This window comes from Macaca mulatta, chromosome 8 (genome assembly GCF_049350105.2).
Source record: "Macaca mulatta isolate MMU2019108-1 chromosome 8, T2T-MMU8v2.0, whole genome shotgun sequence".
NCBI lineage: Eukaryota > Metazoa > Chordata > Mammalia > Primates > Cercopithecidae > Macaca > Macaca mulatta.
The window spans coordinates 142,494,080-142,517,234 of record NC_133413.1 but is presented as its reverse complement, the minus strand read 5'-3'; the positions used below and the strand labels follow the sequence as shown (position 1 = coordinate 142,517,234).

At 41.8% G+C, this 23,155-nt stretch overlaps 2 protein-coding genes across 2 annotated transcripts in view; both read left to right on the top strand.

Annotated features, from left to right (window-relative positions):
- KCNQ3 (potassium voltage-gated channel subfamily Q member 3) overlaps positions 1–5,238 on the top strand; it is a 359,113-nt gene extending 353,875 nt beyond the window's left edge. Inside the window, exon 15 of the mRNA XM_015146002.3 lies at positions 1,210–5,238. Coding sequence (XP_015001488.1) covers positions 1,210–1,944 — 735 coding nt within the window. The 3' untranslated portion in view covers positions 1,945–5,238. The remainder of the gene's footprint in view (positions 1–1,209) is intronic.
- Positions 5,239–20,643: 15,405 nt separating this feature from the next.
- The window catches only part of HHLA1 (HHLA1 neighbor of OC90), a 45,032-nt gene continuing 42,520 nt past the window's right edge, over positions 20,644–23,155 (top strand). Inside the window, exon 1 of the mRNA XM_015145997.3 lies at positions 20,644–20,699. The gene's annotated coding sequence lies outside the window, so the exon portion shown is untranslated. The remainder of the gene's footprint in view (positions 20,700–23,155) is intronic.

Sequence of the window (23,155 nt, the reverse complement as noted above, 5' to 3'; positions counted from 1 at the left end):
CAGGAGAGGTAGGAGCAAATCTGAATTATTCCTTTTTGTTAAGTCAATAATTTTGTTTTCATTTAAAAATTTATAATTTCCGCTGTACATGATTTCTCTGTGTCTCTGTTCTCTTGCCTGTGAAATAGAGATAATAATAGTATCCATCTTGGAGGACTGTCGTAAAATTCACGTGAGTCAATAAAGCGCATAAGACAGAGTCAAATCGTAACTTTTCTAAAAGGGTCAGTTATTCTTGAGACTCAGATGCCATCCTAGCATCTGCCGATCACGGTGCTCGTATCCTTACCTGTAAAATGGGATGACACACCTGACGACAGCGTTTCCTGGTGAGTCGTGAATTGTCAAAGCAAGAACATCACACATCTATGCACATACACTCATGTATAGTCATTCACAATTTAGGCAGGCAAGAGCAAGCCGCTGGGTAGGGTCTTCAGTTCTGAGACACTCAGTTCTTACTAACCACTGCCCTTGTATTTTTACAGCTTAAATCACCATGTAGGAGAAACAGACTAACAATCCACATGCTTCTGTCTAAGGAAATGTTCATAAATTGAGAACTCTTGTTCCTTGACCCAGGCAACGTTAGGAAGGCCACTTCCTCCTCTAAGGGACACAGCAGGCCTGTAACACTTCAAAGCATCTCTCTGCTTTCCGCCTTTGCTTCCTAGAAAGCCCTTGCCTAGGTTTTCTCTAGATTAGCACTAATACATGGTATGCAAGGCTTGCAAGTAGGAGGCACAAAATAAATTATTAGCTGCTCTTCTTATTAAGAGTTGCAAGAATTCTGTTCCCTTCTGAAAAGTAAATACAGTATTAGAATATTTCCTCCCGGCCAGGCACAGTGGCTCATGCCTGTAATCCCAGCACTTTGGGAGCCCGAGGCGGGTGAATCACAAGGTCAGTTCAAGACCAGCCTAGCCAAGATGGTGAAACCCCATCTCTACCAATAATACAATAATTAGCCTGGCATGGTGGCGGGCGCCTGTAATCCCAGCTTCTTGGGAGGCTGAGGCAGAAAATTGCGTGAACCCAGGATATGGAGGTTGCAGTGAGCCAAGATTGTGCCGCTGCACTCCAGCCTGGGCAACAGACTGAGACTCCACCTTAAAAAAAAAAAAAAAAAAAGAATATTTCCTCCCAACCAACAGCAATGATCCCCACCCTCAGAGAAAGTGGTAACTCACAGATCCTTTGATTTTCCAGGTTCAGGACATGGGGAAGAAGCTGGACTTCCTCGTGGATATGCACATGCAACATATGGAACGGTTGCAGGTGCAGGTCACGGAGTATTACCCAACCAAGGGCACTTCCTCGCCAGCTGAGGCAGAGAAGAAAGAGGACAACAGGTATTCTGATTTGAAAACCATCATCTGCAACTATTCTGAGACAGGCCCCCCGGAACCGCCCTACAGCTTCCACCAGGTGCCCATTGACAAAGTCAGCCCCTATGGGTTTTTTGCACATGACCCTGTGAACCTGCCCCGAGGGGGACCCAGTACTGGAAAGGTTCAGGCAGCTCCTCCTTCCTCGGCAACAACGTATGCAGAGAGGCCCACGGTTCTTCCTATCCTGACTCTTCTCGACTCCCGAGTGAGCTGCCACTCCCAGGCTGACCTGCAGGGCCCCTATTCTGACCGAATCTCCCCCCAGCAGAGACGTAGCATCACGCGGGACAGCGACACACCTCTGTCCCTGATGTCGGTCAACCACGAGGAGCTGGAGAGGTCTCCAAGTGGCTTCAGCATCTCCCAGGACAGAGATGATTATGTGTTTGGCCCCAATGGGGGGTCGAGCTGGATGAGGGAGAAGCGGTACCTCGCCGAGGGTGAGACGGACACAGACACGGACCCCTTCACGCCCAGCGGATCCATGCCTCTGTCGTCCACAGGGGATGGGATTTCTGATTCAGTATGGACCCCTTCCAACAAGCCCATTTGAAAGAGGTCACTGGCTGACCCCACTTGTAATGTAGACAGACTTTGTATAGTTCACTTACTCTCACACCCAGCGCTTACCGGCGGGGACACCAATGGCTGCATCAAATGCATGCGTGTGTGTGGTGGCCCCACCCAGGCAGGGGCTTCCCACAGCCTCTTCCTCCCCATGTCACCACAACAAAGTGCTTCCTTTTCAGCATGGTTTGCATGACCTTACACTATATAAATGGTTCCGCTAATCTCTTCTAGGATACACATTTATCTGCTGTTCTTAACTTTTAATCACGATTGAACCGGTACAGGGAGAAATTACTGATGAGCCATGCTATTTGTCTGTTTGGTTGGCTGGTTTGGGTTTTGGTTTGGTAAGCAGAGAAAGTAGTTTAAGTTATTTCTAGGATCACTGCCCTCTTGTGTAAAACACTCCAGCAATCAGCTGTTTTTGAAAGCAGAAAATAATTTCCTCAACAAAACCGCGTGGCGTATCAGTGGGGCTGCCTACTGAGCTAACATTAGGAAAGGAATGAGATAGTCATTGTGTCTCTAAAACAAAGAATTTAAACAAATATTGAAGAGAAAAGTGGCAAAACCTTTTTAAAGCTCTCAAAAAGACCTCACTTGGTCTGATGTTATTTAGTATCATGCGTCAGTTTCCTTATCTGTAAAAAGTGGTGGTAATCCCAAGAGTAGCATTTCTGATGAGTTACGAATTAGCAGGGAGAAACACACACACACACAGTTAAAACAGTTTCCAATTTATGTAGCCGAGGACAATGGAATTTATCAGAAGTGAAGTGCCCTTCTGGGCAGGAGCTAAGTTCAGTGCCTTTAAAATGAAGTTTCAACTCCCATTTCTTCCTATGATACTGAAGTACAAAATATCCATCTAAAATAGAAATTAAAGTCTAGAAGGCACACAGAAATTATCTAGTCCATTTTATAAATGAAGACTCTTAGGCTGAGGTAAAGTGACACACCCAGATTCACTCAGTTGTCCCATAGAGAACCAGGACTCAGAAGTCAGGTCTGCTCACTCTCTCCCTGCCCTTATTTCCCCTCACCACACCACTCTTCCATTTATATAATGCATCCTAGAGATTGTGTCAAGATATATGACTTTGTGTCGTGTGGAAAGCACTCAGTTTATCCAGCAGGAGGGGGATTCCCACTTTTATTGCTAAACATGCTTGCTTGATGCATTGCATTTTAGATCTAGAAAAAAAATAATACAAGCAAGCTACATTTACTGATGTGCAACCAGGCAACATTTCCAGAACCATCCAATTTTACTTCTCCAAATGTATGGAACCAACCCAGATTTTTAAAATGAAAGTACTAAAACCACATGTAATCACAAGACAAGCTAAAATGTAAGCAGACAGCCTGGGAAGCACTGCCCTACTCTACAGGTGTGATATTAAGCACAAGCCATCCTCTGGCCTCTTATGAGATGTTGTTATGCTCTGAAAAACTTTGATGGAAAAGGTTTCTGTTAGGCTTAGAATGAATTAGCTAAATGACCACACCACAGTATTATTGTATCAGTCTTCTCACACACCTAGACACTGGTTGTGGATAGTTGCCATGGTGACAATCAAGATAATTCAGATGACCTAAACAAATGTCTGTTTGCAGCTGACACTGCTATTCTCCCTCACAGTCTTGTCAAGAGCCACAGTAGCTATGGCAGACATTTGGTTGATGGTTTCATCATTTCCTAATACAAGAGTCTGGCACTATGTTGGAGAGAGGAGTCCCTTCCTCAGAGATAGGTTCCTTTCAACTCACATGTCAACAGGTACTGTACAAAAAGCTCAGAATACAGTAGTGATTAGAGCTTGACCCCTGACTTTAGGAACTTACAGCCAAAGCCCTAAGTCCCAGGACAAGGGCAGACATTGTGAGTGGCAGAAGGCTGTTTTTCATTGAGAACCCCACACATCGATGGGTGTAGACCTTGAAGTCTGAGATAGAAAATACACCAGAATTCTCAATGCATCAGACATGAAGCCTGTCCCCTATGGGTTTCCATTTGACGTGCTGGCAATCTGAAGGACAAAGGGCATGGGTGATTTGGGCCTTTCCCCCACTCCTTCAATATGCCTGAAAGTGCCACTGGGGATTACAACCTAAGAAACCCTATGCCCCTTCCTGAGGGCGTGATTGTTGAATCCTGATCTTCCTAGAATCTTTCACTTGAGATGATCACCTGCCTAACGTCCAACATGTTACTATGTATATAAAGTTCTTCTTTATGTACCCGAGTTACTGGAAACCAACAAAAAAGGAGAGTGAGTCACACTCCACATATGCACCAATTAATTTTTAACTTATTAATATTCTTGAAGAACTTGCTATCTTAAGTATTTTACGAATAGATGCACTTTCCAGCAACTCAATGGAGTTCTAGCTTAAAGTATTTACCATTGATCCAAAATTGGAGGAACTACCTTAGGTTCTTTTAATAACCTAGAAAGAATTGGAGCTTGTATTATTTCCTAAACATAAGACCAGGAGAGCAGAGATTGGGTTTGTACTGATCAGTAGTAGGGAAGTATTGATAGTCTAACATCTAGTAAGTTGTCTTTATCAATATAGACATAGACAAAATACATGTTTTATGAATGAATAAATAATAAGAACCTTAAGAACTGTTTTTTCCCCATTTAAGAAAACGAAAAGGATAAAGAGAAAAATGATCTTCTGGAATAACTCTGCTTTGATATTCTCCTTTTGTTCCCCAAAAAATACATTCCAGAAAGGCAAACCAAACCTGCTCAAGTTGCCTATGCATCGACAATCTCAGCAACATGGCTCACAGTGAGCAAGCAGAAATTCAGGGTCTGGAATTGAATGTGAGTGATGGGAAGAAACTGTGTGTGCTTTCACAAAGATCCTTTTGTCAGACAAAGGAACAGCATGATGATCCAATGGAACTGGTTAATTACATGACCCAGTATTACATGACCACAGATATGCTAGTCGTTCTGAAACTTGCCCAAGAAATTGCAGTCATTTCAGCAGAACTCCATGAAATGTTAACAAAATAATTCCATCATCAAAACTAGGAATGATATGATCAGGTAAAATTATGATCTTATGTATGTATTTGGTCTTTTTGGGTCACAGTGGGACATGAAAAATTGTAAATGTCACGTTTTAGCAAGATCAAAATGAATGAGATAAATCAGCTTCACAAATGTTAGGTGAAACATGATCCTATTGGGCTGAGAAAAGTACTTGAGATCAAGTGAGTTTTGACTATCAAATATCAGCACAAAAGCAAATATCAAAAGTTTAAGGAAAAAAATTATTACAGGAAAAGAAAAACACATCAAATTGAGAAAGTGCTATTGAATAACTTTGTTTTTAGAACTGGGAGTTTAAGCTTATTAGACATGACACTGATATTACAAAGCCCTAGTTTTCACGAAAACATAACTAGATAACCCCAAGGTGTATAGGTTAAGATGAACTAATTAATCAACAATTATGCATCCTGTGTCTATTTTGTGCAAGGTAATTCCTAGACACTAATTTGAAAGAATAATTTCCTGTAGAAAAACCTAATATAACCTGACCTACTCATAATTTGACAAAATCAGTCTCATAATTCCATGCTACTGTAATGGGAGTATAATAAAGAAAAAGTCATTTGTTTATTCATTTAACAAGATTTATTAAGCACCAATATATGCCCAGAACTGTGCAGTGCACTGGAAATTCAGAGATAAGAAAACCACAGTTTCTGCCATCAAAATGCTAGTAATCTAGAGGTCTCAAGTATCAGAGGTCCCTTCAAACTACGTCTACCAGGAAAATAAAATACCTGAAACAACTCTATACAGACAGAAAAGCTTCCTAGCTTGGAAACCATAGGAAATTGAACATGAAAATGAGAGCAAAGATTCTACATCAAAATGGCAATGATCCAATCGGCCCAATCAAGACTGAGTGGGTTGAATGGGGACTTCGAGTTCGGATTCAATGCTTTGAATTTCGTAGCTCCAGAGACACTGTGCAAAAAAGGGGGATTCTAGGGAATCTGAGGAAGATTGTTGGAGAAACCAGCTTTCTTCTTCTCTCCTAAGCCCTACTAAGATTGAGATCAGGCAAGGAGCTGAGCTACTTTCATTTCATCATGTTGACCAAGAGAAGCTTATGATACAGACTATGACACAGCACCTATTTCAAGAGAAAGATGTTACTCTACTTGTGGGAACCTGCAGATCAAATTCTCCTGGGGCAAGAGAAGAAGTTTGTTCAGCAGCCTAAGAAGTCAACTGTACTTTGGACAGTGCTGCCAAACACACCCCAGGATTCCCCCACCCCTGCGCTTCCCCAGAAGATGCCACATAGCTGGTATTTGGTTTTCATGAATAACCAAAGATTCTTCTTTGCTTCCTGAACCCCAGGCATCCTTAGGAATTAGCTTCATGTCCTCACTTGTCCTTGAAGGCTTGTTTTTCAGGATGAACTTTTTAAGTCTAAGTTGTTTATATTCAAATTAACCCAATGCTATTGTTGCTGATATTATACCATCCCAAACTGTGCCAACTGGCCCCTAAACAAGTCAGCAGGCAGCCCCTCACCAATGCCCAGTTTAGAACGTGTTAGGACCAGGCTATCTGCCTAGCTTTAGTGGTTTTAGAAGCCAATAATGGCAGTGTAGAAGAGACAGGAAGCATACAGAGATGACCTTGAAGAAAATTTGAGTTTCAGCACATTCAAAAGCATTTGACTCTTCTGCCATGTTTTGATTTTCAAATGAGACAATCAATGTACACACAAAGCCCCTAGTACAATGACTGATGCATACTAGGGACTGTTATTTATGTTATTTTTTTACAGTATGCATGGACTTCATTGTCTCAGTCTTTGGTGTTACTTATGAACTTTAAATTTACACCAAAAATTTTTTTTTTCAGAAAAATGAATGGTGGAGATACAATCCTAATTATTAAATCAAATGCTTTTCCGATTGCTTTTTAAGTAAGTACATCTCTGCAAATAAAAATGCTTACTCTTGTCTACCACAATAAGGAAGAGAAGGAATATTGGAATGAAGAGAGGCAGGAATGTTGGATCTCAGTGGCTGAGTTGTGGCAATTCCATTGGATGTATAGTACCAGAGGTTGCGCCATCTGGATGATGTGTAGGAGATAAAGTCAAATAGCAAGAATAAAAGACTCATGATTTCCCAAGGAAAGTCAACTGTGCATGGTGGCTATCAGGCAACACCCTAGCAATGAATGGGGGAGCTTGCAGAATAAAGAGTTAATGCTTGCTTAAACCCTCCCTGGGGAGATTTGTTCCCAGGCTTTCACAGCTTTAACCTCAGCAACCCTGTAAGAAAATTGTGATTCGTATTTTGATGTGTTATCATAGATGCAAGGAGATGTAATTTCATGGATTCGAAGATACACAGAGCAAGAAGAGCTTTTGATCACCCAGAACAACCACCTGTCTTTTTAGATCAAGAAGCAGAAGCTCAGAGCAAAGAACATCACACCACATCCCTCAGTGATTGAAGAAGTGATTGAGTCACAGAATAAATCTGGAACTCCGGTCTTCTGATCCTCACTCCAGATGTTAGAGACAAAACTAAAAGTAAAATAGCAAGTGAAATCAAAGCATCACTATTGAGCCCAGAACATGAATAAGAACTTCCTGGCCCACTTGAGAAACTGTTAAACCAGACATGCCTTTGGGGACTTCTTCCTTTCTCTGGAATAAGATTGATGTTTCCATGCTGTGAAAGATGATGATGTTCCTTCTCCCAGATTCCTGCTGTCTTCAAAAGGCCTAGCAAAAACCACTGATGCGGGGTGCGGTTGAGATAGGGAATGAAGAAGAACAATCCCACTGCCATGCAGGCATTCCCACCCTCCACCTCTCTGCCCTCCACCCCTCTGCCCTCTCCTACCTTGTTCCTTCTTGGTCCTGCCATGTTTGGACTGGTTTACCTTTTTAGCCCATCACTTGGACTCATTCAGCTCCAGTCATGCCTTAGGTTGTATCCTCATTTATAGACCAATTAAACAGGGTTTCTCCTTGATAAATCCCTATGGTTTTGATGTTAGGAGGTCGGGCATGATTTCTTTGGGGATCTATATGACCCAAAGTGGCCAGTTTTACCAAAGGTGTCCCTTTGCACTGCGATCTCTGGGTCTCATTTGAACACAGCTTGGGTCCTCTTACCTTGTCCCAGGGAATCCCCATGTTGTCAGGCCACAAGCAGATACTCTAGGGCCTTCACCAAAAGCTACAAAGAAACAAACAGGACTCAACTTAGGACATGGTTATGTAACTAGGAGATTATTTTAGGAAGTAAACAGGCCTCTGTTGACTCAAATGAGCATCTTCATTGTTACTTTCCACTTACATTGTTCTCGGGATAAATCTGCCAGAATTTGGCAGGGCTCCCCAGCAGTCCTTGTGAATCCCTGTGGTAAGATGTTTCAGTTCTCCTGAGTCAGGCTGAAGTGAAAGCTCCTAAGAAATATTCAGAAAGAAGGATGGTCAAGTTCTAGGACAACCATAGTTTGCCCAGTAATTTTAAAGTTTGTCATTCTACCTAAGCCTTCATCCTCCAGATAGCACTGTTATGGGCTTAAAATAAGCTTCAAGGGAAATAATGATATTTTCTGACACAGCCAATAATGGGCTGTATATACAAATAACCTGAGAATGGCTTACAATTAGGTAGTCAGAAGCCCAGCTCAGTGCTCAGGAATGTATTTGTAATTCCTCTTAGACTTATCAAATGGACTGCAATTTGATACCTAAGAGTAATAAAAAAAAAGAGAGCATATTTTATTTCAATGTTCCCTTCTCTTCCTCTGCCCACAAAAGTGAGGTCAGGGAAAGGGAGAGAAACCTATCCTAAGCGCTCCTTATGAGTTGCCTGTGACATGATAGCTCTCTCTCAAGTTCATGCAATCCTCATCGGAACCCCATGAGGGAGATGTTATTGTCTCCATCTTATAGATGAGGAAACTGAAGAAAAGACCTTATCAAAGGTCACACATGGTAAGAAGTAGAGCTGCATATTTAACCAAAGCCCGTGTACCTGGAAAGCTCCTTCTCCTTCCCGCTTCTTCCTCTCAAATCAGGCCCTAGCTCCTCCACAATGCTTCGGCCTTCTACGTCCACTCAGCTTTACAGTAAAATGATCACAGACCCATGAGTTCCCTGGAGAGTAGAGTGATGCCTGGGTCAGCTGTTCCTCTTGGCTGTTCAGCAGGTCCTTTGAGTGGCTTCACAATCCAGCTGTCAGTGGCAGAAAATAATACCGCATAAATTATTCACCTGGTTCACATTGGCATCCATTAGCTCTCGGGGCTTGGTGTGGCTGCAGATCATCCACAAGCGCCCCTTGTTCTCTGCCCCCAAGGAGCTCCTGTCATTGTTTTTAACCAAACAAGTTCAAATATCTCCACATCTCTGCTGACTCTGGTCTTTTGTCTCTAGACCGTACCTTTATTTCTGAGCTCTGAAATTCTGCAGAAACAGGTGAGTCTTTAAGAGCATTCTCTGGGAGGCCAAAAGCTCAGAACAGTTGTGTCTCTCTTTCTCAGTATTAAAAGATCAAGGTTTCCCATGGAAGCCAGCCTGATCTGGTAATTGGGCCCTTCTATACCCCTCTGAATCCTTTTCCAAGGAGGCGGCAGTTCCCACTCCCACAGTTCCCCTGAGGGTTAAGAGTCCAGGTGGTGGCCGCGCTGCAAGATTTGGGGCAGCCATTTTGCCAAGGATCAGAGATTCGCTGTCAGAGAGGGGAGGTCAGCTCTGTCCCATCCTGAAAAATCATCTTAGAAAGACAGGTGGACTTCATCAGATTTGTTAGTCCTTCCTTGTTTTAAAGAGAAAAATGATCTCTGCCTTGCTTCAGATAGGATATGGCTATTTTTTTTCCTCCTTTTTCTAATGTAGCAGTGATGGAAAACACCAGTCTTTGAAGAACAAATTGTGGTTCCCAGTGACATGAATCCATTGTATTTGATTTTGGATTGTATTTTTTAACCCCTTTTTATGGCATAGAATTCTGGTGCCTTGCTCCCTGGGTTTGTCTCTGTGCTACGAGTAGGCTTTCTTCACATTCTGGCTTACAGGGGAACACAACTATTCCACAAGTGGCCTTTAGTGCTCTTTATAATATGATTTCCTGTAATTTTTAAACTGTATGTGTAATTTATATTCTGGCTCTGTCCAATATTTGAACAACTTTAATAGGTTGATTTCCATATATATTATGCAAATAATTCTTACCTGATTTTTTATGTTCTATCTTAAATAAATACTGCACCACTTATTAATAAATAGACATTTCAGTGATTATGTGGAGGAATGTTATTTGCTTCAAAACAACTTTTATGAGGTTGTATTATTTATCATAAATAACACTGACTGTTGTTAACAGAAAAGCTCTAAATATCAGTGGCCTAACGCAACAAATATTTATTTCTTGCTCAAATCACAGTCCAGTGTACATTGTCTGAATTTCAAAGAGTGACGCAAGGATTTGGGCTACTGAAGAGCTGGAGTCCTTCACTTCCAGCCACAGTGCCAGGAGGAGAGGATCTAGAAAAACCATACCTACATCTTCCTGCCTTGGACTCAAAGTGACTCATCATTCCCACTCACAAACTCATTGCTTAAACTCAGTCACATGGTATGGGACAATCTGCAAGGGAGGCTGGGAAATGTAGTCTTCATGAATGCCCAGCATGAGGAAATGTGTTGAATATATAGCTTTGCTCACTACAAGAATACAATGATTAATCCTATAGATTTCCTTGTTAGTACTGAGTGATGACTACGTCTAACCCAAGTGTAGTTGTTGCCCAGGGAATAAAATAAGGGAACCAGAAATCCCCCGGGAGTCACTGGAGTTACAAATATATATGTGGCAGCAGTTTAATAGCATAAAGTGTTGGCAAGAGTTATCTACTAGTGGTACACATTTCAAATGCAGCAAACAAGAACATGTCCTTTTCTCTATTATCAATTGGACCATTGGTGGGTATAATCCCTTCATAGGCCAGTTTGCCAACTCTCTCTCCTTAAACATTTGGATATTGATTATAATTGTTGTTTTCTTTATTCTATTCAGTTCACTTCAAGAAACATGTATTTCAGTAATATTAATTGGATATCTACCATATACCAAGCATCGGAGATGCAGTATTTCACAATTTAATGTGGTATTGGCCTTAAGATCGTTTCAGTTCTGTGAGAAGCATGATGAATGAGATAATCAAGCGTTCTGTGGAAACAAAGCATGATACTGGCTCATATTAGAGGTATAGAAAATTCTTCGTGCAGGGCATGAGGTATGAATGGAATATTTAAGGATGACTTCACAAAGCCAAAAATGAAGAAGGAAGTGGAGAAGACAGGCCTGCCAGACACTGGGAAGAGGATGTGCAAAGAGGCATGAGACAGGCTTAGTTTAGAAGTTCTGTTCAAAGCAAAGTTGCATTTTTACATTCTTGTTCTTATGGTCTCCAATGCCTCTGGCAAGCAACTCAGTGGGCTTTATGACCTGGGTAAACAGGGAGCATTCCAGGTATAGTAAGAAGGCAGTGTACTTGGAATGCAGAAAGCAAGAACGAGACTTATCCAGGCAGATGAGGCCTTGAAGGTATATTAGGGCTCTTTGGAACTTTCTGTCCTTAAGCAGATCACGCTGCAGTGAGGAAATCTCTTCCCAGATCCACGGTCTGAAACTGCACCCTCTCTTCTGACTTCTGCCTCCCATCCTGATCATGGGTCTCAGAATTCAATTTTGAAGTTTTCCTTTCAAAGAAACTACTTCTCTTATATCTAGAGACTGACAAGATTCTCCCAGCTGCCTGGTCTCAGTTCCTCTCATTAGAAGAAAGAATCATACTGTCTTTTTTATTGGTAACTAATGCCATCACCACAAAGTCTCATGCCCTACCCTCCTGCTTCCACTCCCTACAATCCCACTGCCTCCCATGGTCCCATTTCGGGGACTTGCAGCACCAGTCAACATAGCCACCCAATCCACGGGCTTCAGCATCAACCTCGATTACCCACCTTCTTCACCTGCACAGCCCATGATTTCTACCTTGTGACTCTTTCCAAGGAGGGTCCTCTTTTTGCCACACTTTCTCCCTTCCTGGTCTATAATGGTCTGTTTGACTCTGGTCTCTTTCCTTCCACTTCATCCTCTACAGTGTTTGTGACACAGTCATCTTGAAGAAACAGAAATCCAATCATGTCCTTTTACTGTTTATACATTTCGGGGCTCTTCGACATCACCTAACATTTAACTTTTAAAATTTTTTTCTTTAGCACACACAGTCCTCAACGATCAGCCACTTTCATGCTCACTCTTACCTGTCCAGCTAAGTGTCATGTTCCTCACCTATTCACCAGTGCACCCTCCACGATACATATGCTCTGTGTTCTACTCCATAAAGGAAGGCCTGCAACTCCCCAGACACACCCAGTTTTATAATGCTTGCTATATCTCGGTCACATTGTTTCTTTTGCCAATGAAACACTCACTCACAAGACTTGCTAAGACATCATTTCCTCACGAAAGTCCTTCCTGAGTCTTTCATCCTCCAGGTAGAACAAACCATTCTTCCCTTTTGCCTTGACTGTATCCTGTACAGACATCCACTATAGTATTTGTATTTTCATGATTTTCTCAGTGATTTCAGTGTCTATCTTCATTACTTCCATGACTACCACCACTATTCTGTGAGTTGTCTGAGGATAGACACTGAGTCTTACTAATCTTTGTCCTCAGAAACTATCATGGTGACTGTAAGTGCTAAAGAATGAAACAATGAGTAAATGCAGCTACATTTTAGGTGTGTTATCTATTGCTACACAAATATTGCCACAAACTTAGTGACTAAGAACAATACAAATTTATTATCTCATAGTCTCTGCTGACCAGGAATCTAAGAACAACTTAACTGGGTCCTCTGCTTTAGGGTCTTACAAATTCAATCAAGGTGTTAGCTGGAGCTGTGGTCTTACCTGAGGCTCAACTGGGGAAGAATCCACTTCTTGTCTCACAATAGGAACAATTCAGCTCTTTGAGGGCTGTTAGACTGAGGACATCAGTTTTTTTGCTGGCTGTTGGGCAAAGATTGCTCTCAGTTCCTTGTCACATAGCCTTCTCCATAGGTCAGTTCACAATATAGCGCTTGCTTCATCAAAATGAGCAAGGGAGAGCCTGCTGGCAAGATGAAAGTTGCAATCTTATGTAACATATCATAAAACTAACAACCCATTACCTTTGCCATATTTTATTGATTAGCAGCAATTCACAGATTTGCCTGTGCTCAAGGGGAGGGTGTTACTACACAAGATATAATTGAAACCATCTTAAAACCTGTCTGTCACACTAGGTAACTAGGGCATTCTCAAAGTTAGCATGAACTTGGTATTGTCTTTAGGGACTAATGAAGCATATATTAGAACTCAGAAACCTCCCTCCAGCTAATAAGGGTGATTGCTTAATCTCTGGACCTAGCCTTTATCAGCCTCTCCCAAACTCAATTCTGTTAGACATAAGAATAATAGCTAAGATTTACTGAGCACGTACATGTGCCAGACATTTTATTTAGTATTCCCTATGAATCATCTCATTTAGTCTTCACAATAAATCTTGGCACTCAGAACTATTATCATCCCCACTTTATAGATAGGGACACTAAAGTATAGAGAATTTAGTCACTTGTCCAGGGTCACATAGCTAGTAAATAGCACAGCCAGGATTCAGACCAGGAAGTCTGACTCCAGAGCCTTTATTCTTAGCTACTAATCCATTAGAATCTTTTATTTTGAATAAAAGTCCTTGCTTGCTAAGCAGGGAATAAATATGTTTATATTCATTTAATTTACCTAAGTTTTCTCACTCAAGTTCCTTTCCTGCATGCTTCTCCAGGGGTTATATAATGTGTGGTTGTCTCATTTAAGATCCAAGTGGAAAAATAAGAAAGTCATACACCGGCAAGTGGAGGAGATTTTAATAAAGGGTTTGCTTACAAAGATTTGGTGATAGTTTAGTTAAATCAGATTGGCATGGTACAGTCCTGCAAAGCTAGCAACAGCCCTGCAAAGGCCAGAACCCAGATGGAGCCATGTGATAGGGACTATGACCTTGGGCAATCTGGTAGTGAACCAGCAGGGAGGGAGCTAAGGGAATAAAGACTGCAACCTCACTCTCTTTCCCTCTTCTGATCCTCTACTGGTACCTACTGTTGTCTGAACCCAACAGAAAGCCAGGGAGGAAGGAAGCCTGCTGCATAGCTTTAGAAAACAGAAAAGTAACTAGGATGAAATCATGGCACGAGTGAGCTCACCACCCAAGGAGCTCTGTGATAAAAAAGCAAAGCTTGAAAAAGTATGAACTTTGGGAAAGATCTACCTTGAAAGCTATGCAGAGGAAGCGGAAAATGTAAAGAGCGGCCCAGAAACCATGATCAATGTAGATAGAAATGAAGAGAAGAGGGTCATGGAATTAAAAGGGGAGAAATGAGAGGGGGTGGCCATCATATAGAGTAATACCAAGATGTTGAGGTAAGGCAGGATATGGATGGGAAAGAGGCCGCTGAATTTATGTAATATAGGTAAAGTTGAGGAGCTCTTTTAAAAGAAAGGCAAAGAGCTGCAGGAAAAATGAGGGTCCAAGTGTTGATGAAAACAATGACAAGTAAGGAGAGTTTGTTATCGGTTGCAGGAGGAAATGATAGGGGAGGCTTCAGTATATTTATAAAATGTGAGAAAAGAAGTGTTGAGAGGGAAAGAATAAAGACAAAAGAAAGAAAATAGATAATTGATGGCATAAAGACCAAGAGGAAGAAAATAATCAAATACAAACTAAAACCCATAGCTGCAAAGACAACACGATGGGAATTGAACACCTCCTTGGTACCAGCCACTACACAGGTTTAATCAAAGTCTTTTAAAGTGTTATTTTAATTTACTTTTTGAGACAGAGTCTCATACTGTTACCCAGGCTGTGGTGCAGTGGTGCAATCTTGGCTCACTACAACCTCCACCTCCTGGGTTCAAACAATTTTCCTGCCTCAGCCTCCCAAGTAGCTGGGATTACAGGTGCACACCACCACTCCAGGCTAATTTTTGTATTTTTAGTAGAGACGGGGTCTCACCGTGTTGGCCAGGCTGGTCTCAAAGTGATCCGCCTGCCTTGGCATTCCAAAGTGTTGGGATTACAGGCGTGAGCCACCATGCCCAACCTAATTAAAGTGTTATTCAATCACTACAATTTTAAGTCATCGTAATTCCCATTTTATACACGGGGAAATTGAGGCTCAGAAACATAAAGAAATCTGCTCAAGGTCAGACACTAAGAAGGGAAAGAGTCACAATTTGAACTTAACCAGGACCACCTACCCCTGAGTCTCAGGTTACTTCCTTTGGAGAAACCACTTCCCAGACCATGTGGGCTGAAGAAAGAATAGGTGAATCAAAAACACTGTGAGTTGATGGGAGAGGAAATTAGTAAAGCTTATTTAAGTTTGCCTCTCTCTACTGTCAGTACAGTGGGAAGGAATGTTTTTTCATGAGAGAAAAAGAACCTTGAGAGGGTTACTTAACCCTTTTATGGTAAGCAATTGTAAAATGGGGAGAATTATACCTATCTTGAAAGGTCATTATATGGAATGATGTCGGTAGAGTACTTAGCAAAGGATCTAACCCACAGAAAATGTTCAGTGAGTGACAGCTTTTGACTCCATCCCATGCCCACACACCAAGCTGCCCTAATTTGGGCGTCTACAAAAATAGAGATGAGGTGTTGAGTGTAGGTGGTTTATTCAGAAAGCATTCCCAGAAAACACAACTCAGAGAGTGGAGAGATGAAACAGTCTCAGATAGAGAAAAGTCTCAGATAGAGAAACAGAAGCATTGCCAGTGAAGGTGGAGAGCTGCCAGCATGCTGAGAATTATCTGTGAACTGCAGGCAAACTCGGAAGTAGGGAGGAAGGACACAGGGCAGGATACCATCAGCATCTGGCACATAAGCCTACTTGAAAACCAGACATACACAAAAATAAACAAAAACCCATCCAGGTTGCCACAATTTACTCTGTAAATCAAAGGACAAAGATGGCTTACCCTGGGCAAGCTGGAAATGACATTCACAGACACAATTCATTGTGGAAACATTGCCTGTAGCCTCTGAGAATCAGGGTAGACAACCACTGCTCTTCTAGAACACCACCATCTGGCTGCAAAGTCCATGTCTAGCATCACAAAGGCCTATGGACAACTTTGCAGTTATGGTAAGTGAATCCACTCTGCAACTGCATATTTCTGTCCAATAAAACTTACCCACTTCAAGCCTCAGGTGACTGTATAACAGAGAAAAAGCCCAAAAATTTCTTTCCATCTGCACAAATTCAGCAAAAACCCATTCATAGCCTTACATCCCAGATACTCTGGGAACTTGTTCTTGTTTCTAATAATTTCAGCTTCCAACAATGAGAGTGGGCATCCTGTTGACCCAGGACCCAGTGACTTCTCCTCACTGAAGACATTTAAGTTGTCTCCCTTGGGAAAAATCCAATTGTCCCGTGTCCTATCCCCACATCAGATATGAAAATATTCCCAGCAGTTTATCTTCTGGTTCTGGGCAGGTCTGCCTCAGGCCAGTGCAGGGCAAGGGAGTTAGCAGAAGGAAGAACAATGAGAGAGGTGATTTGAGAAGTATCAGGGGTCAGGTCATGAAGGCCCTCATGGGCCATATGAGGTTATTTGTTTTTACTCTGAATCAAGAGGGAAGTCATTGCAAGGCTTCGAGTAGAGAGATAGCAAGATCTGATTTATGTTAAAAAGAGTTTCTCTAGCTGCTGTATTGAGAATACACTGGAGGGGGCAAGAGCAGAGGCCAAGAGATTAGTTAGGAGCAACACTGCATTTGCAATAATCGGTTCAATGAGAGTCAAGAGAGGATTGGACCCAAGTGAGAGTAGCGGAGGAAGTGAGAAATGTTTGAAATCTGGATACATTTTTAAGAGCAGAGATGACAGAATTTACTGATAGAGTGAATGTGAGATATGAAAGGAGAACAAGAATAGGATTATTGCAAAGTTTTTTGAGTACCTTAATGAGGGAAGGTATCATGGAGATAGGGTAGACTGGGGAAGAGTCAGGTTTTGCAAGCAGAACATGAGTTTGTTTTTTATGTGTTAAATTTCAAATGCATATGAAATATTTGATGGAAATATCCAGCAGGTATTTCAGTATGGAGTTAAGGAGACTGTTCAGCGCTGAAGATAGCTCTGTCTATATCTATATCCATACTCATATTTATGCAGTCATGCACTGCATAATGATGGATCAGTCAACAATGGACGACGGCCCCCTAAGATTATACTGGAGCTGAAAAATTCCTATCACCTAGTGATATTGTAGCCATCCCAGTGTCACAGTACAATGCATTACTCATCTATTTATGGTGATTCTGGCATAAACAAACCTACTGCACTACCAGTTGGATACAAATATAGCACATGCAATTATGTACAATACATAATAATTGATGATAATAAATACTGGTTTACGTATTTATTATACAATACTTACTTTACAGTGTACTCCTTCTACTTATGAAAAAAAAATTTACTGACCGGGCACTGTGGCTCATGCCTGTAATCCCAGCAATTTGGGAAGCCGAGGCATGTGGATCACCTGGGGTCGGGAGTTCGAGACCAGCCTAACCAACAAGGTGAAACCCTGTCTCTACTAAAAATACAAAAAATTAGCCAGGCGTGGTGGCAGGTGCCACTCAGCTACTTGGGAGGCTGAGACAGGAGAATTGCTTGAACCTGGGAGGCAGCAGTTGCAGTGAGCCGAGATCACGCCACTGCACTCCAGCCTGGGTGACGGAGCGAGACTCCATCTCAAAAAAAAAAAATACTATAAAGTCTCAGATCAGTCTTTCAGGAGGTATTCTAGACAAAGGCATTGTTTTCATAGGAGGTGACAGCTCCATGTATGTGATTGTCCCTGAAGACCTTCCAGCAAGACAAGGTGGGGAGGTGAAAGACAGTGATAGGGACGATCCTGAACTTGCATCAACCTAGGCTAATGTGTGTGTTTGTGTCCTAGTTTTTAACAGAAAAGTTTAAAAAGTAGAAAAGAAAAGTAAAAAAGAAAAATTAAAAACAGGAAAAAGATTATAAAATAAGGATATAAAGAAAGTTTTTGTCGTACAATGTTTGTGTTTTAAGCTAAGTTATTACAAAAGAGTCGAAAGGTTTAAAAATCTTTTGTTTATAAAGGAAAAAAACTACTGTCAGCTAAGGTTACTATTTACAGTAAGGTTAATATTCTCAATAAATTCAGCGTAGCCTAAATGTACAGTGTTTATAAAGTCTTCAGTACTGTGCAGTACTTTCCTAGGCCTTCACATTCACTCACTACTCACTCACTGACACCCAGAGCAACTTCTAGTCCTGTAAGTTCCTTTCATGATGAAGTGTTCTTCTACACAGGTGTTCCATTTTTCATCTTTTATACTGTATTTTCATGTGCCTGTTCTATGTTTAGATACACAAATGCTTACCACTGCATTACAATTGTGTACAATATTCAGTATAGTAATGTCCTATACAGGTTTGTAGCCTAGGATCAATAGGCTACACTGTATAGCCTAGGCGTGTAGTAGGCTATACCATCTAGGTTTGTGTAAGCACACTCTATTGATGTTTGCATGACAAAATTGCCTAATGACACATTTCTCAGAACGTATCTCCACCATTAAGTAATGACTGACTTTATCTATCTATCTATTCAACAACTTGTAGGAAACATTTAAAACCATGAGACAGAATGAGATCCCCAAGTGAACTAGTATAGAGAGAAAAGAGAAGATAATCAAGGAGTGAGCCCTACAACATCAAGAGGCCAAGGAGACAAGGAATGAGCAAAGGAGGCTGAGCAGGAGCAGCCAATGAAACAGGAGGGAAAACAGGAGACTGTGGTGTGGGGAAGCCACGTGCTGAGAGGGGCTCAAGGAGGGAGTGATTGGCTAATGGCATCAAGTGCTGCTGTGCCCAGTGAGAAGTGGAGTTAGCCATGTAGGAATCAGCATGGCCTTGACAAGAGCTGCACTGGAGGGATGCTGGTGTCATGCCTGATGGGAATGGGCTTGAGAGAGAGGAGATGGAGGTGCTCTGGGACATCAAGTAGAGACAACTCGTTGAGGAGTTTTGCCATGAAGGGAAAGAGAGAAATGAAGGAGGAGCTGTAGGGGATGTAAAGTCAAGAGGACTTTGATTTTGTTTAAGTAGAAAGAATAACTGAAGAATAGGAAGGAGCGAGTCGTTAAGAAGCCTGGGGAAAAGCCTTCCAATGAGAAGGAGCGGCCAGTGCAAAGTCGCCGTGGCTGTGAACAAGGGAAAAGGCCGCATGTGATATGGGTAGAGACTTAGGGAGGGGGCAATTGCAAGAGTCTTTGTGGCCAGGGTAAAGAATTGAGATTTTATTCTAGGTGCTGATGAAAGCTGTAGAAGGATTTTAGGCAACGTAGTGACATGATCTTGATTCATGTTTTAAAAATATTTCTCTGACTATGTATTGCATGATTTCAGTGAAATGAAGTGTTCAGAAAATAAAAGCATATAGAGATTGAAAGTAGATTAGTGGTTTCCTGGGCCTGGTGGGGGTGGAGGGAATGGGGATTAACCATAAATGGGCAGGAAGAATCTTTCTGGGGTAACAGAAATGGTCTCAAATTAGAATGCAGTGATGGTTGCACTAAATTTATGTTGAATTTTACACTTAAAATGGGTGAATTATACCTTAATAAGGTTTTTCAAAGATTACTATGCCTGATATAATGGAGACTTATTTAGGGAAGCAAGAGTGGTAACAAGGTGACAAGCGAATGGCAACTCCAGTCGTCTAGATAAAAATCATCAGTCTTGAACTCTGGCCCTAGGAATAGAAGGGGTCAAGTTCTTCTAGGCCAGGAGTTGGCACTTTTTATGGAGCCCAAACAGTAGTAAATATTCTAGCTTTGTGGGCCATATGGTCTCTGTCACAACTACTCAGTTCTGCCATTGTAGCCCAAATGCAGCCACAGACAATACATAAATAAATGAGTGTGGCAATGCTCCAATAACATTTTATTTGTGAACACTGAAATTTGAATTTCATACAATTTTTGCATGTCATGAAATACCATTCTTCTTTGATTTTTTCAATCATTTAAAAAATATAAAACCATCCTGAGGTTGCAGGCTGTATAAAAACAAGTACCCCGCTGTAGGCACCTGCTAAAATCAACTACAGCCCCCAGCCCTTTCTTCAGAAGACTCCGGCGGGCCTGCATGCCAGGTGATGCTTGGCCCACAAACCTTTGCAACAGGAAGAGAGAACTCATCACCTAGGGACTCCTGTTCTCTCCTTCAATACACGTAATTACTGTCAGAAAGGTTTTCCCATCCCATGCTGAATCAGTGCATTGTCATTCTGCTCACGGATGCTATTCAGTTCATTGCATGGGCATTTTTCTCCCTTGGAGTTGATCTTCTTTCACCACCCCGAGTTTTTGGTAGGATTATTATTCCATTTTTTTCCCAAGGGGATTTAAAGCAATGTTATCAAGCCTTTCTCCACCCCCACCCACTGTATCTTTCACTAAGAACTCATATAAACCCCATGGCTCTGACCTAGCTGTTAATCTTTCTAGTTATTTAAGTTCTTTGAAGTCAATTTATCCTTCTCAGAAGATAGGTAAGTAGTATACGGTAGGTATTTTAAAACTCTTTTGGTTCCTCCTCCTCTTCAAAGCAAGAAGCCAGCTAAAGAATTCATCTGCTATAATCCTGAACTCTGGGTTCCTGGATACTGAAAGATATGAGAGCAGTTTCTATCATCCAATATCTACATTGCATTTAGCTAAGACTCCATCCCTTGATCACTTGATCACAGTCTATTTCTTGCCGTTGTTCATTTTAAGCTATTGATTAGAATCTTAAGGCAGTCACCAGCTGGAAGGATGGTTTCTCCTCACATCTATGATAAAAGAAACATAATCTTTAATCCAAAGCATTGGAATGAGGATGAAAGAGTACGCTAAAAAATGACTGGCAGTGAGGCAACAGCTAAACAGTTATACTTTCTTACTCAGCGTTCAACCAGCAATGGATTTTGGCAGCAAACAGACTGGACTTCCAATCCTGGCTCTCCCAGATGCATTCCTTTGGGCCTTATGTTTGTCTGAGCCTTGGTTTCCTGAAATAAGAATTACAAAATAAAATAAGAATTACAACAAGTCATTAGTAGGGCTGCTGGAAGGACCAATGGGTTACCATATGTAAAACTCCTAGCACATCAGATGGTCAACAAATATTAGAATCTTCACTTTTCTGTCATTAGATGTTTTTTAAAAGCCAGCACCGCACTTTTTGGTGTTCTCTCACAGCTCATGGAGCCAAACTACCTAAGTTTGAAGTCCAGGGCTGCCCCTGCCAGCTTTATGACCTTGGGCGAACTGTCTAGAATCCCTAGGCTCCTGGTTTCTCTTCAAGAAGGGGGAGCTGATATCTACATGGAAGGTTACTGGCTGAATGGACCGTCGTAATACCTCAGAACATGTGTCACTCACTGTGGCTAGCCCACACCCGCTGACACTCCAGTGTGTATTTCCACCTCTCCACAGCACACCGTAATGACGCTATATCTGATCCGGCACCTTTTGACTGCAGAGATCAGTGAGAAAGGCAGCTTTACTCATCAAGCTGAACTAACCTTGGTTGATTTGGGACTCTTGTTGATTGGAGGTAACACAATGTTTAATTAAGACTCTAGAGCATTTGCCTTCACCATCCACACTCCCGGCTTCAGGGCTGCTGTGATAAAACACACAGACATATTGCAAATTAATTTCACAAGACTCTTGGGTGGATTCTTGGCCCATCAGTCACAGCAACACTTCTCCCGGGAGTGTGACTGGATTTCTAACCCTTCCACTTCCCAAAATGCTTTGAAATGGCCATTCTGTTTGTGTTCAATATCAGACTTTTTACTGGCACTCCAAGTTGGTATTTTGAAAGCAGGAGAGTAAAACAGAACACTGTGGAAAAGATACTTTAGTATCTGAGAGACCATGGTTCAAATCCCAGTTCTCCTGCTTAGAAATCATGTGACTGGGAGCCGGGGCTACACCTCAGAACCCTGGGCCTTTATCTTCTGCAACTCAAAGATCAACGCCTGTCTCATGGGATGCTTGAGAAGTTGAAATAACAGATTGTGCTCAAAATGGGAGGATCAATACATTGTACTCTAGGGGAGGAAACTCCTGTTTCCTCTACTCTCTTAGGTTCAGTTTCTGAGGTCCTGCAAATTAAACTAACAAAAGATAGACTACAGGAGAAAAATGGTTTTTTCATATGCTTATAGGAGTCCTTACAAAATGAAATGAAAACCCTAAAGGGAGCCGGGCACGGTGGCTCACACCTGCAATCCCAGCACTTTGGGAGGCTGAGGAGGGTAGATCATGAGGTCAGGAGTTCAAGACCAGCCTGGCCAAGATGGTGAAACCCCGCCTCTACTAAAAATACAAAAATTAGCCTGGCGTGGTGATGGGCACCTGTAATCCCAGCTACTCAGGAGGTTGAGACAGAAAATTGCTTGAACCCAGGAGGCGGAGGTTGCAGTGAGCCGAGATCACGCCACTGTACTGCAGCCTGGGCGACAGAGTGAGACCTCATCTCAAAAACAAACAAACAAACAAAAAAATCCTAAAAGGGCCATCAGACTTGGGGACTTATACATCACTTTAACAAAAAGGTGAGAAATTTGTGGAGAAGTGACAAGACAAAGGAAAAGAGTTTTGAGCTTCTAGAGGCAGTATAATGTGGGAAGGAAATATATGGGGAAACCAATGGAAGCTAAGGCTTATTTTTGTGAGGTTTGTGTGCCCACTCAGCACCCACTTTCCATCTTCTTCATGGCCATAAAACTCTCCCCGGGAGAGAGAATTTCTCAGAAGTGTCTGTACATAGTCAGGTAGGAGACGCTCCAAGAAGGCTTCTTTCTGCCTCTGTTGATTCTCAGTGGCCTTCCACTCAAAATAATCCACGTGACCAAAGCCACTTATTAGGGGATAGTATATTTTGACTGGCATATTTTGATCCCCTTCAATATATAATTATTGTGGTCCTGTCATCACGTGACTTGCTCTTCTT